At 39.4% G+C, this 15,558-nt stretch overlaps 1 protein-coding gene across 3 annotated transcripts in view; it reads right to left on the bottom strand.

The window, feature by feature from the left end:
- Positions 1-1,170: 1,170 nt before the first annotated feature.
- The window catches only part of MLLT3 (MLLT3 super elongation complex subunit), a 279,551-nt gene continuing 265,163 nt past the window's right edge, over positions 1,171-15,558 (bottom strand). For 2 of the 3 annotated variants that reach the window (XM_025432120.3, XM_025432121.3), the window contains exons 9-11: positions 13,503-13,574; positions 12,265-12,336; positions 1,171-5,465 (exon numbers count right to left, since the gene is read on the bottom strand). In XM_025432120.3, the coding sequence (XP_025287905.3) occupies positions 5,334-5,465; positions 12,265-12,336; positions 13,503-13,574 (276 nt within the window). In that variant the 3' untranslated portion in view covers positions 1,171-5,333. Of the gene's footprint in view, positions 5,466-5,489; positions 6,398-12,264; positions 12,337-13,502; positions 13,575-15,558 lie in introns of those variants that run through there. The other variant, XM_025432122.3, reaches the window with a different exon arrangement.

Consider the following 15,558-nt stretch of genomic DNA (forward strand, 5'->3'; position numbering starts at 1 on the left):
CTGGAATGTGCTCAGGATTTTCTATTTGGGTGGTATCTGGGCAAGGAAACCCATAAAATACCCTTTAGTTGCTCTGCTAATCAGAATAAACAAGTCCATTAATTTTGGACACTATGTCCCTGGATTCCCAAGCAGACAGGTCTGGGTGTCAGGCCTTGGTTGCACCGCCATCTCTCTCTTGGACCCTTTGCCCATCCAAGTGGGAACGCCATTCTGAGAGAGCTAGTGGAACAAATGTACTGGGGCAAATGGGCAAACCCACCCAGTATACCTTGTGAGAGCACTTGGAGATGGCATCTTGACTTTCTTTAGCACGCCCAAGCTGCCCAGCTTGACTTCCTCCTCACTGGAGAAAATGCAAGACCATTATTTGAAAGTAAACAAATGGGTTATCTAGGTTCAAACAAGGGAAGAGATTTGTCCAATTTGAGCATGGTCATTAGAAAGCTCAGCTGCCAGCCAAGCCCATCTGGGACTGATGCTTCCACACCTAAAATCAGCTCCTAGTTGATAGCATACAAGGCAGCCCACTGTAATCTCAATGGCTTGTCAGCCTGAAGATAAGGTGACTTTCTCAAATTTGCTGTAAGTCTCTTTACTATGAACTAGAGCATTATATCCAATTCCTGGGTTATTTGCCAAACTTAAAGTATTCTATTCTCTTTGAAGTAGAGCTTCTCCTTCCCGTCTAATCAAGGTAGCACTTCTTGCTGCTCAAGTAAATGCAGAGCCTTTGATGGACTTTGTCTAGTGATAGCACGTTGTTTAATTTATGTACCAAACCTTCCAGAGAAATATGGGGAGAGAGGAAAAATGCCATGTACAAGCAACCTGGTTTATTCCAAGACTGTGCCCCATCATTTCTTACCCTGTCTCTGCAGAGCTTAAAAAAAAAATGACTATTTTTAGGAATACAGAAAATGGTACTAGACCCTGGGGACTCAAAGATGAATGGGGGGCTGGACCGTGCCCTTGCTGGTTCTTATCTCTCCATTCATTCTTCTGCAGGACCAGCATCACTTCTTGAGAAAGGCCCAAGAGCTCATTTTCCCCTGTATGTAAAGCGAAAACCAGACTCTGCTCAAAGGACTCTTACCAATCAGTAAGACTATACATTGTAAAGAAAATGGAGCCACAGCAGATTAGATATGAATTTAAGTAAAACACCTATTTCTGTCAATCTGTACTTATATTTCAACATGGGTTTTAGAGATGGGAAATACATCTTACGAATGCCTTGTAGTTCACATAATAGCATCTACACACACATACATAGTGTATCTTTCAACATAACTACACATACACACTCCATTAAAAAAGATACTGACAGATTTAGAAAACGTATTGGCCTTGCACTGTTAATCTCAAGAATACATTTTTGCTTAATTTATTTTTGCACTGCACAGTAGCTCTGGCCACCGTGAAGGATCTGTCAGCATTTCCATCATAACTCTATTTGCAGATACTGGAGTACAAGTGCCAAAATACATATTTACAGTTTACAGACAGCGGTGGCTTTGTCTTCCTTTTAAATTGACTTCTTCAATGCATCTTTACAAGGAATATCCAGGGATGGCAGTGCCTACATGATCAAAAGCATCATATAACACAAAAGGGGTCAAAGATATAGACTTCCAGCCCAAGCTTAAACTAAACCATGGGAAGTGACTCCTCAACATTCACTGCAGCTGGAGTTGTATCTACATCAGAGTCCCAAGTTTAGAGCCACAGTCTGAAGCAACATTAGAATATGAGCATGTGCTTGTGTACGGTACATAGCGTTGGAACACAAAATGCTAAAGGTGGGACGCAATGCACATATAGCAAACTACTCCAGAGCCGATCACTTTCCAAGTGAGAAAAATCGAACACAAGCCACCAAACACGAACGCTGACCATTTCCAACACTGGACCTCCAACTTGGTTACCTGGGTAGAGTTAAAACATTTAAGAGCAAAGTCTCTTGTAAACAAATATGTTAACTTATTAACATGTGTGGGACTTGAAACGAACAGTATGTGGGATGTTATGCAGGCCCAAACTGTGTTTCTCAAAGGTTAGCTTGGTTTGTACAAGTAACAGCAGAAACATTTTTTGGTGGGAGGAATATTTTAGGGGAAGAAAACCAATTTTATTGGTTCTTTCCACAAAAGGAGGGTGAATAATTATTTGGATCAGAGAGATGTGCTTAGCAATTTCAAAACGTTTAGAACACTCAGGATTTTTTCTTTTAGAGTTTTTGTACTGTGGTCTTGGGTTTTTATCCTTTTCCCTACTTTCACACAATATGCAAACCTATATGGACACACTTATTTGTCTACAAAAAGGTATAGGGAGAGGTAGACAGTCTTGTTGCTAACATAACTGCTCTATGCTAACTCACATGGAAGCATCCCCTCTCATACATAATGCTGCTGCAAACCAGACGCAAGCCCATTTATAAGAGGGGGAAGTTCTATATGTATCTTTCCCCCCTCAAAGTACTGGAGGAAAATTTTAAGGAAGTTTCTCCTACTCTGGCTGGCTCAAACCATATTCACACCCACCCAATGATTTTATTTGAAACCTATCTATCTAAGGAATTGAACCCTGCCATTTCCCCTTTGTGCTTAAAAAAACCAAAGCCACTGTCAGGATGCACACGTGCCAAATATATTTTCTAGCAGGTTTCAACAGTGTTTATAAACACAGCAGAACTGAGTGGGAATGGTACTTGAAGAGAGTATAACTATTTGAAATTGAAAAGGGGATTTATTATTTCTGCATTTAAAGATTCGATGAGAGTGAGAATACAACGTGCAAAAAATCAATGTGACTCTCACTCTATTGAAATTTTGTGGAAAACTCATTTTGTTGCCTCCATGAGGATTAGTGGATGGGTAAGTTTTCTTGAGTTTCGTTATTAATTTACAAACTTCCATTTTGACGATATTCTGAAGACATCTGCTTTATTGCCTAAATTTGAGGTCTAAAGTTTATTACTGCAATAGCTTCCCTTCTCACTGTCCTTTTTTGTTTGGTTGCTTATATTTTACCTAGTTTCCTGGTAAAAGTGGTCAGAAGAACAAGAAAAACCTTCACACTGTCAAATCATTTTGCCACACAACTTAGTTACAAAAATAAAAATGGCCCCAACTACATATATACATTTCTAGTTACACTACACAGATATTTTAGTTAAACCACATCCATTTCTGGCTTAATTAGAATATGTGGATTAGCAGTTAGAAATGTTTAAAGATTTCTAAATTTTGCAAACAATTCATGTAAGCATTGCCCTCCCCTTTCATCTGCGAAGTTAAAAACAAAACCAAACACAACTAAAACCACGCCTAAAACCACACACATCAGTCACCTAATGTCCAAAATGACTCCAACAGTTTCTCTGGAGTTAAACATTGAGAAGGGAACACACAACAAATGCTTCAAGGACTGTTCATGCCAACCATCAAGAATAGTAATGTTACCGAAAAAGTCCACTTGTCCTTGGGGAGGACGCTTCAGAAGTAATTTACAAGGAGCATGGCTGTATTATAATTTTTTAAAGGAAAAAATAGTGTCTTTGGATAGAAAGAAACAATGTAAAAAAAAATCCCCTTTTTAAAATGCAGAAATAACTTCATTATCAATCTGCATTTACATTACTGCCCAAAAGAATGGGTCTGGAAAGACCATTTTCTGTACAGACACTAGTTAATCTCTGTATGAAAAGACAGCATCTGGCATGGGAATAAACAAGGGAGAGCCTAGAGACTGGTCTATTCGCACACATAGAAGCTTTCTTAAGGCTGATCCAGTGAATGAACCTTTGGATCCAGAAGTATTTCTTCATTTCCCTTCTTTTCGGTTGAGTTCCTAGCAAAAACTTGGAAGATGAGCTGTTCTCACTTGGCACATCTCCATTTATGGAGAGGATGGAATAATGACACCAAAAGGACTTTGGGTTTTTTTTTTTTTTTCTTTTAAAAATAATTTGCTTTCTTTTGCATGCCACAGGACAGATTTCTAGTTTTAAAACAGGGTACATCAAGAACAAAAATAGCCCCCCTCCCCAACCATCTTCATTTTTATCAATACAAGAAATCCTTCTGGAAACATAAGCAAGTGACTAAACAGGATCAAACCACTGAATCTACAAATTAATACATGATCTCTTATGGCAGAATAACCAAGAATTTTCCCCCAAAGAAAGATTTTAATTTTCCAAATATAAAAGAGTCTAAGAGGATCATACGTGAACAAAAATCTCTTATTCCAGGTTTTATGGTAAAGATGGATATAACACACTGGCAGCTGAAAAAAGCTGAAACTCTTACTAATAAATAGATCCAAATTAAGAATTTCTACAACATTTCTTTAGAAAACAGAACCAGAATTTTTTTTTTTTTAAATGATGATCCTGTGGAATGCCTTTACTTCCATATTTACCTAATATTAGAACAGTAAAACAGACACAAGGATGTTGATGACAGCTCAACAATGCTGGATGCAGGACGTTTACAGGTACACTTGTTTCAAAGTCCTACAGGTTTATTGACTAAGGCTAGACAACAATTCATATGATCCTATTTGGTGCATTTTTCTACCATGGTCCAAGATCATTATATGGATACAGCCAAGGGCTGGGCCCCAACTTTCAGGAGAAAGACCACAAAGAAGAAAAATCAGGGTGGCAATTTGGTCCCCCCCCCAGTTGATAATATTTGTGTCCTGGAACTGGAAAAACAAAAGGTGGCAAATACAGACTGCAACGAGTAAAAGGACTTGGAAAAGTTAGTGGAGAGTGGCACGGTATACGAGTAAGGTCACTGGGCTTGGGATGGCAAGGGCGCTGCATTGAAAGAGCATCCGTGGGACCAAGTACTTATAATGTCTTGTGGTGTCATTCCCTCAACAACTTTAGAATATCTGTATGCGATAATAAATAGATCAGTTATGTAATAAGGCAGTGTGTTGAATATGCATTCGTCCTGTGGAATGAACCACCACAGAGAAAGATACATGATACCATACACATTCTTTAAGTTTTCTTGTGTTGTGTTTGATTTGTTGGTTTTCAAGGCTATCCAGGCTAACTCTTCCCGGTGATTTCCTTGGAGAGAAGAGTGGTCCGCTGAGGCTGGTTTGCTTAACCTCTCCTTTATCAAGAGATGATGACTGGCTTTAAAGAAAAATAAAGCTGAAGGTTGTTTGATTTTTATTTTTCCCTTTTGGTTGCATCATTCTGAGTGTTTCCATATAAACAAACCAAAAAAAAAAAAACAATCACAACCAAAAAAAAAAAAAAAAAAAACCAAAAACAACAGTTTTTGATGCATCCAGTTGTTGTATCCTCAGGATGTTCCAGATGTTTCCAGGTAACTCTGTAGTTTACGGACTGTGGTTTTGTCCAGCGAGCAAAGGTCAAAATCAAATGTTGTGTTTGTGATATGAAAGTGTCCAGTTTCTTCTATAAGGTTCACGATCTAGGGGAGTAAAGAAGAGAAAGAATGGGCAATAAGCAATGATGGATATCACAAGGCAGAGAGAGAGACAGAGAGGTGGAGGGGATCAAATATGGAACCAAGAGACTAATAATATTCTCCTTTATATAGACTAATATTCTCCTCTTTTATAGAGGGTCTTATGCTATTGATGGCACAGAACTATCCCTTAGCCAATTTAGTAAGCCAAAGGAATATTATCCTTTTGAAATTCTCAACAAGAACAGATTACCTATTCTCTTCATTCACATCCTTTAGATGGATTTCTCCTTTCAAGTCATGTTTTACTATAAGGGTGGTTATGGAAGATACAATTTCAAGACTCTTTTAAAAATTAGTTACTGACTCAATGGATAATGACTATACTTACTAGATGTAAGAAAATTCCATCCTAGAAATAACAAGACTCCTTATAAAATAAAGTATACACACACATATAAATAATGATCATTTTTCTTTCTGATTATGTTATTGAAAACTCAAAGTACAAAGCCCAAAAAGGGAAGAAGAGAAACCATCTATAACCCTACCCGCTGAAGACCATGGGTGGTAACTGGAAGGGGGCTGGAAGTGTTTTGTTGCTTGATTTGGGTGCTGGTTATAAAAGATGCATTCACTTTGTTAAAATTCACCTAGCTGTACACTTTGTTATACCACAACAAAATGAATAAAAACATCTATTTATTACTTACAGTCATGTTCAGTTTATTCCCTTGGATATTTGAGGTTAATAAGTATTATCTACAAAAAAGAAAAAACCTTTGTCTCTTCGTGTGGGATAGTCTTCCTTCATTTCTTACTGTGTGGGCTCCAACTGTCAGATATAAGATAAAAATTGTGGCAGAGGTACTCATCTTGCCTTGGCTTTCAAGAAGACACATCTAAGGTTCCAATTTTAAGAATGTTGTTGGTTCCTGGTTTGAGAAAATCTTGTATCATGTTACGTGTCTTGCCATTCTTATTTTACTAATAATTTTATCAGAAATGGACACTGTGCTGAGGTAGCATGGACTTTAGGTAAGTATGTTGTGGGTAAACTGGGATGGGGGTTAATTTTAGCAAGCTTTGTGGGGGAGAGAAAAAAATAGCATCAGGATGAAAGAAAAAATATTTGCACTGAGAAAAGTGGCAAACTTTTCTACTTATTTTTAGTTGTCTCTGTAACCGCCCTCCTATCACTTGCTTCTTATTTTCTTTAGTTCAATAACCTCAAAGAAGAGAACAATTTTAATTATTTAGGCTATTTATTCAATGGAGTTTTAGATGACCTAATTACAGGTGGAAAATAGCAGAAAGGAAACTTTTGACCCTCTCTTCTTAGGATTAGTTTTCTTTAAAAAATAGTAAATTTGTGAACTATTCCCTATGGGTCAGTGGGTCTCAAAAGAAAATGTGCTCCCCATTCCTGGCATATTTGACTTCCACAGAAGCATAAAAGACATGCTGAACCCCAATCCAATTAATCGCATGGCTCCAGACTGAGCTGTTACTGCCTTACTCAATGTCTGGAACTCTTCTTTATAAATATAACTATGGGTTTCATAATAAAACATGTTACTCTTACTATGAAATCATGACAGATACAGCAAACTGCCTACTGACTATACTTTTGTCCCTTTTTTTTTTTTTAATACTAATAGAAGCTTGATTTTTCTGGAAGTAACCACAAGCCCAGCTAAAACACTTGCCTCCCAAGATGCACTAGCAACATACAGCAGATACTGCTACTTAAAATTTGTCAAAAATCACTGGGATTTCAGGACAATTTTTGAAAAGAATATAGACCATGAGTATGTGTCTTCTGGCCTCTGTCCCCTGTTCCTGTCTGGAATAAAGATAGGCTTCCATCTTCCCCTTGAGAGGATGAATGCAAGATGGGAAGGCTGGCAGAGCAGGACAGTAAGGAGTCTATGTCCTCACTGACCTCTTTCTTACTTTAAAGCACTGGTCCCAGGGTTCTAGCGCTAGATCACGCATCAAGAGAATCCTAGAAAGGGTGTTCCCAGGTATGGTTAAAGTACTACATTCACATAAGAACTTGTTGAACTTTGAGCTTTGGATAAGTCACAGACACACATCCACATACATGCAGAGATACACACAGCCACGTCCAGGCACGAACTTGTCAAGGCAATCAAATACTTAATTCAGTTGATGCTAAATACATACTAACCATACTTTCCAGCGTAAATTATCTATTTTTGTGATACTGAAATACTATAGTAGAGCATTTCATTCAATTCTGTATACCTATAAAAATACTATAGGGCTATTGAAAATGTGTAATCTTCAGGACAGAGAAAAAAATAGACTTTGAATGTATACAATGAAGGCAAAAAACAATTATTCCAGAGTGTGACCTCTCTCTCCAACTAACTGGCCAATAGGTAAGTTGCCCAAGCATTCAGAACGGAGTCCCAAATCTCTTGTATCACTTCCGACTCTGCTCACTATCTGAATGGCAATGTACAAAACAGTATAACCTGAGCCCCTGTTTCTTTTTCATCTCCTAAATGGGGATAACTCCACCTGTTCTACCTTTACATAGGTTATGCAGAGGATCAAATAAGATAATAAGAGGATAAATAAAGCTTCTTTATAAACTAAATTGCTACAGAGATCAGGGTAACATGATTATGATCAACATACAAATATAACTTCTCCTTAATGATCTGGGAGGTAACTGTACAACACATGAACTATCAAACCCAGTGCTTTCTCCGCCTCCCCTCATTGACTATTAGCCATTTCATTAGCACTAAAACAAATGAAGCAGGGAAAATGCCAGAAGCTAAAATTCAGAAAAGGCCTACTTGAATTAAAAAAAAAATAATTACAATAAAAGTTGCAGGGGTAAAGGGAGAATAGAAGATGAAGGAGAGTAGTGACATCACAATGTAGGGGCAAAGTAGAGTCCTATATTTTCCCTTTGAAATGGTAACTCACTCCTTTAGGAAGATAGCTTTCTGTGACTCAGTATAGCTGCTAATTACCAATAAGAAAGCACCAATAAAAATACCTTCTAGAAAAAGCCACTTGATTTGAAAGCAAATAAACCCACTTGCCTGCTAGGAAACTGGGTATCTCACAGGCTGTGGACTGTCTCATAGATTTCCAGTGCTTGGATGACAGGCCTTCCTACCTCTTCCACAAGCAACAACCCCACCCTCACCTGCAGCCACAAACACACAAAGAAATGGAGGGGATCTGATCAATCTCACTCAATGAGCCTGTAAGAGCTTGTAAGAATACATCAAGTAGATGCTGAGATGGCCTTAAGGTAGTAGTGGTCATAGTGGCACAGTCAAGGCGTTAGGGACGATTTACCAAAGGGAATGGCATTAATGACCTGAATTATTAGAGCATGTACCCACATCCTCAATTAAGTAAAGACTTCATAAAGAAAAATAAATGTGGGTTCCCTTCCAGGAATCCTGATAGTTAGAACATCAGAAGCACAGCATTAACATGCTTATTCCAATGACACAAGCCACAAAGCCTAAAAACATCCCACTGGTACCTGAAGGATGCCTCTCTGCCTCACTACAGGAATCACCTTGTACTGCTGATGTGGTGTGGCTCTACCTTGCTGGTGTCACCCTGCATCATCCTGCAATAATGAATATCTCCCCAAAATAATAATGATGAAAGACAGAGTGATTGTAGATAAGAAGGTAAGAGCACATGACGTGGATGCTTAGTGGAGAAGTAAGAGTATCTCAACTACTTGACTCATTCTTCCAATCCTGGTCATGGTGAAAACATTTGTGATGGATTATTTCCTGCCACATTAGCCTTTTAGGGGGTACGATGCAGGCTGTTTTTTTGTTTTTGTTTTTTCATTTTTTTTTTTAATTGGAGTTCAATTTGCCAACATATAGGCTATCACCCACTGCTCATCCCGTCAAGTGCCCCCCTCAGTGCCCGTCACCCAGTCACCCCAAACCCCCGCCCACCTCCCTTTCCACTACCCCTTGTTTGTTTCCCAGAGTTAGGAGTCTCTCATGTTCTGTTGTTTTTGTTTTTAACAGGGTAAGGTCTACTTGTTAAATCTGTTGCTCTTTCCCCCAACCCTAGTTTTTAATCATAAAAACAGATGCATTATTTTTAGTCTAATTATATTTTAAAAAAATCAGGGTTCTTTCTGCCCAAAAGCAGCCCTCTCACTGAGGGGAAGCAATGAACAAGCTTTGCTTTAACCACTGCTGCCAGCAGTGGATTCAGGTCTGGGAGATACTAGGTCTTCCTGTAGAATCGCCTCGGGTATGGACGGGAATATGCTGCTGTTTATGGGTGGGACCGCATATGCCCTACCTTTGGTGAAGAGGCAGGCCATCAGGATCCTAGCTATAAGGGATTCTGTAACATGAGGGCAATTTCCCAAGATGGAGGTAATCTTCAGCAGAACATTTCCCAGGGAGGGTTCTCCATGATGTTAGAAGGAATACTCTAATATACCACTAATTTCCCATCTCCCCAAAGAGCATTTTAAAAGTATAGCAGCTGTTATCTACACTGTGAACCTGTCTTCTAAGAAAGCCCTGGTTTCCCTTAGAACTTTTTCTTCATTCTAAGATGCCAAACCCAGACTCAGAGCTCAACTGCTAGGGAGGTTAGAAGTGCTCCATCTCCCTTTCCAAATCAATGTGGAACGCACAGTTTGAAGAAAAATCAAATTATGAGTCAGTCCAGGGTACTCAGATCTCTGGGTTTGACTGCATCCCCTGTATTGTATTTCCTTAATACACCTTAAGGAAAAGTGGCTTAAGAACACAGGCTCTCTTGATCTAGTGCTTTCTGCCCATTAAGCTAGATGCTGGGTGCCAGTATTGCATGTCCCCAGAGTAAAACAAAGATATTAACCACTTCTTGTGAGGACAATAAAACTGTCAGAGCAGAGTTTTTGATAGGATGTGTTTAATAGTAAAAGACCTTGGATGTGCTCCTGGCCTCACCAGAAATCTTGTCGCAGGTGCTCAGGCCCGCATGGCAAGAATACATCGACTTTGCGGAATGCATTCCACGAGATGAGCAGCTCTCGAAGTGGAGAATAACATTAGTCCTCAACAGTGCTATGTTTTACAATAGGAATTAATTAAGCAGTAAACCGTGACAGGACATGCATCATGGTATCATAATCACAAGCCTCAGCTGCATTGCAAGGCAAAAGGCCAAAGACTGAGAGCTTTCAACCGGCCTGGGAATGCAATTAGGCTGAAACACTGTGTGTCCTGGAGCGCCTTGATGCCAGGCTAAAAATTCATAGCCATCACTCTCTCCCTCTAGGATACTAAAGTAATCCACTTCTTGAGTAAGCCACCTTCCCTCACGGTTCTTTCAAAGGTCAAATTAAAAGGACAATGTGAAATTGGGAATGCCAATGACACCCCAAGGTAAGAGCCTGCCAATGGCCTACTTCCTGCACTCACTGACTGGGCCTTCTTTGTGAAGGTGTCTCAACCCTGCCCAAACATCTGTTTCACTCTCCTGTGAGACTATTTGGGCCCAGCTTATGCATTCATAGCTTTATTGGACAATTGCTCCACAGTGGTTCAGAGCTGGAGCTTAAAAAGAGATAGGAAAGGATGGGAATATCAGCTAATAGATTTAGCATCACTATTCAGTCATTTAGCCCCACATAATTGGTAAATGGCAAGCTGAACAATTTTCTTTTCTACAAAAGAATGTTGAAGAAAGATACTAGCAGAGGACTAGAATAATTCTTAGGATGAAGCACTCCAATCTGTTCCCTACTCATATTCACTTAAATGGAAATGCAAGAAATGCAACTCATCCCAGTTAAAAATCATAGGTCTGTAATGTTTGGTTCAAATCTGAAACTCTAAAAGGGTTTAAAAAAAGAAAAAAAGAAAAGAAAAACCCTATCCGACAAATCAGGGAACTTGGCAGATTTGAGAACGCATATTTATAGTTTTCAGCAAAAAATGTACACAGAATATAAATGTGACCATCAGCCATTAAACATTAAAAAAATAATAATCCACACACAGCTGGGATAGATTAAATACTACTTTAAGTCATTTGAAAGTAGTAATAAAACAAAATTCAAACAGTGAACTAATCTACAAACCCACCCTGGAATTTAGAGCGCCACCTTCTCTTTGGTCGTTAAGGAAGTTATTTCTCAGGAGCCACCATTAATTCGGCAGACAAACTGAATAGTACTATAACTATAGCAAAATTAAAAAACACCCTTATCTTTGCAAAACATCAAATTGTACTAATAGAAGTTTCCCAACTCCACAAGTATTTTGGAGTTGAGTTCATAATAGATGTATGCTGTACAAGATAAGAGAAATGAGGAAAATATTTCTTTCTCTTAGAAGAGCACTGGCAAAAGGTTACTCCATTGAATCACAAATGTTGACAACACTTGACTGAAATTCTTATCACTGTTTTCTCATGAAACTGGAAGCTTGGCCCCAAAGGCTTTTGCATTCCCGTTCTTCCCTCCCTCGGCTCACAGGACAGTGTGAGCCAGCAGAGGAATCCAGGCATCCCACCAGCACCGTCACCTCCACAAATGCCCGGTTTTCCTCTGCTGCAACACCAGGGGAAGGAGCTCATCCATGCCAAGCTCCAGAGCAGACTTCCAGGTAGCCTCAGCAATGAGAACCACCCCCACACCCACCCAAATACTTCTGCAGGTGGCATAAGCCCAGTGTAGGGCTGGTGTGACCTCCAGGTGCTATGACACTACCCTAGGATGAAGCAGGCCTCGTGGCTTCTGCAAAGGGATGTGCTAAAAAGCATTTCTCACCTGTTGCAGAATGTGTCTCTCTCTCAGTGTCATTAACCTTCTGTGAAGCTCTACCAGTTCATCTAGGTAGGCCTGAAAGAGAAGAGTATCCCCCCCAAAGAAGAAGCATGTTAGGAAGCAATCCAAAAATAACATAATAAATAAACAGGAACATACAAGCAGCAGGTGGAGGCACTCCATCCTATGCCCCTTGCCTATGCTGTGTGGACTCAGTGCCCAAGGCTCCTGGAGATCTAGTCTCTCGTGGTTATGGATACAAAGCCAGCTGTTTCATGAAGGGCAATTCTTGGCACTTACTCTCAACAGATTCAAGGAAGCAGACCCACTCTCTCCCAGTAACCCTCATCTATAGGGAAAAGGGGTACTCAATGGTAAATTGTGAGTCTAAAAATATTAGCACAGTTTACTTTTTTTTTTAATTCTTTCATCTCAGAAGATTTTTAGCTAAGAGAATAAAAGTCTAAATTTGAACATGGAAGTATAAATACACAACCAATTATCTCAGGACAAATTCTTAAAAAAAATAAAAAAATAAAAAATAAAAAATAAAGCTTTCCTGGTTATACCTAACACGGCCAGCCAGTAAACAGCAAGTAACAGAAGAGAATATCTTCTGAAAAACCAAGATGACTATCCAAATTAACATCTGGAGCTCCTCTGCAGGGGCAGAAGCACACCTCTCTTCCCATATGCTCAGACTCAGGAATCTTTGTTAACATAACTGTATGGGTTTTCCTAGCGCCTCTGTTTGCAATAAAGGCAAAGGCAAGGTTTGTGAAGCTTTGGTCAGGCCTGCCCTGATTCTGCAAAGCATATTATGACCCTGCCCACAACAGGAGACTAACCCGCAGCAGGTCTTAAAGTCAGATTTCCAGTGCGTGATGCACACTTGGAAGGCATACTACACCAGGATCAGGCGTCCCTGCTCACTTATGGCTGAGATTCCTCAATCCTCTACCTTTAATGTGATTTTCTGAGGTCGCAACTCAATGTGCCTGAAACCCTTGGCAATGCGAGCTTCATGGCAAAAGGCAGCCTAAGGGCCCAGAGTAACACTGAAGACATAAGCGAGATTTGGAGAACAAACTACAGAGCACCAAGAAGGTTCACCATTTGGGGGTGTGGGGCACCTCTGATGAAGACAGGGAAGGGGAGCCATCAAGGATGGTCAAAGGAAACACAAGGAGAGGGCAGCCAGTCCATGATGCAGCAGTCTCGGGAACACCCTGGAAACCTACCTTGTCACATTCACCATTCTTTATTTGCTTATCTGATTTGCTTTGCTTTATTGGACTTTTCACTTCAAGAATCTAGGGATCAAAGAAAACACTGTTAAATTTGATTTCAGGCACTTCGTAGCAAACCGGCCCCCTAAACAAAGGCACTTATGCATAAAATGTCATACAATGATATCAGTTTCCAAACAGCACTTCTCGTCTATACATTTTCTTTCTTCTCTTCTAATCTCACTCTTTCTTGGAAAATAAAGAACTTCTATCTGAAATGCTGAGTCAGGGCAATAGACTTAAAAAAAAAAAAAAAAAAAAGAAGTTGACGATAAGAAAATTGATCTAAGCTTCCAAGGCTGCTGCTTTTTTGTGACAACACTCTCACACATATGCACAGCAGCTGAGTTATACTGTATTATAGTCCCCTCTGGCAAGAATTTTTTCTTATTTATTCTGCTGTTTCAGCATGACAACCAGTGCTCAGCATGCTAGGGATGATAGAGCAAATACTCCAATACCCTTTTTAGTACCTGACTTTCAGATTCTAAAAATTACTCATACCCACTAAATGGATGCAGCTTTGGAAATGAAGATGGCCATCAGCTACACTGCTCCCAACTTGGGATCCTCCAACTTAAGAAATAAAGAGGCAGGACTATCTTCCATGGTTCAAGAATTTTGTGTTTATAGCCATGATAAAAAAAACCAAGGGTCTGTCCTTTCATCTGAACTGATCACAGCTTTGAGTATGAATAGTAGTTTGCATACTGTTTAGAGGCTTCCATTGGGGAGCTAGGTTTCTAATGACGAAGAAGGAAAAACAAATTATTATTTAATAAATACAGTTGGTTTATTAGAGTCCTCAAAATTGAGGATCATAAGGGAAATATTTTTAAATGAGCCTTGTTTAAAATCGCTGAGATCCACTGAATTTATTGATGAGTGTTTACAAATGTATATAAACATAAAAAGCAGAGTAATTTGTCTTTTTCATGATAACCTCATTACCAACTGAGTTATAATCGGAAGCTAATATTAAGGAGGAAAATGCCAAATAAAAGATATATTTAAGAAGTCTCATATTCCTACTGCTTGTCTTTGTCCATTCTCTGGTCTCACACTCACACACTCACTCATACACACACCATCCTATTCAAAAGTCTATCATATTCCATAACACAAAAGTGATTTTAAAATGAGCCCACTCTTTGTTTGTTGTGGAGAAAGCCCTAATTGGGCTCAGAAAACTAAGTTCAGGTTTTAGCTCTATTATTTAACATTTTTTGGATCTCAAAAAGAAAAAAAAAAGAGAGATGAAATATAGGAAATGAACAAGATAATGTCCAGATTTCCATTCAGCTATAAAATGTTACACTACCAACAAACATTTTACCTGTTGGTATAGGACCGTGACATTCTGGAGAAGACCAAATACTTCTAAAAGGGTATATTTTCCTTTGAATTTAGAATAATGCATGGGTAAGAAGTGAGCTTCAATAGAGTCGTTCCTGAGAAAGCCTCTATTTCTTCATTTTTAACATTAAGATAACCAGATGACCAATCTGACCAGGCTCGCTCACTTAAAATACAATACTTTGGGCAACACAAGGAAATTACTTAATCGCTGGGGCAAGGCAATCGTTTTTAACGTGTCGCACTGTAAAGGAAACCCAACACTCCCCTACGTTCAGAATTTCCTTCTCTATTGTTGTTGGAAATGAGACCTCAAGGGGAAACTCCGAGCTCAGAGACCTAGGAATAAGTAGGTCAGTAGATGGCACTCCTCGCCAACTCAGACAAGCGGTTGGGCAAAGCAAGACAATCTGCTGAGATTCCAGGCCAGAGAGAAAAACAGCGCCTGTACGCTTGCCTTGTGCATTAGAAAACTAAATTGTATTGCCATCATATCCCACTCTGCACCCCCTTGCCATTCCCCAAGTCACTGCACTCCGGGGGATCAAAGTGACTAAGGATTCTGTATTTGTAAGCAACTTTGCTAACTAGGTTTAGAGTTCTACCACCACTTCAGAGCAGAAAATAGAACATTCGGGGCACTTAAGTCCCA

The sequence above is a fragment of the Canis lupus genome, chromosome 11 (genome assembly GCF_003254725.2).
Source record: "Canis lupus dingo isolate Sandy chromosome 11, ASM325472v2, whole genome shotgun sequence".
Classification (NCBI taxonomy): domain Eukaryota; kingdom Metazoa; phylum Chordata; class Mammalia; order Carnivora; family Canidae; genus Canis; species Canis lupus.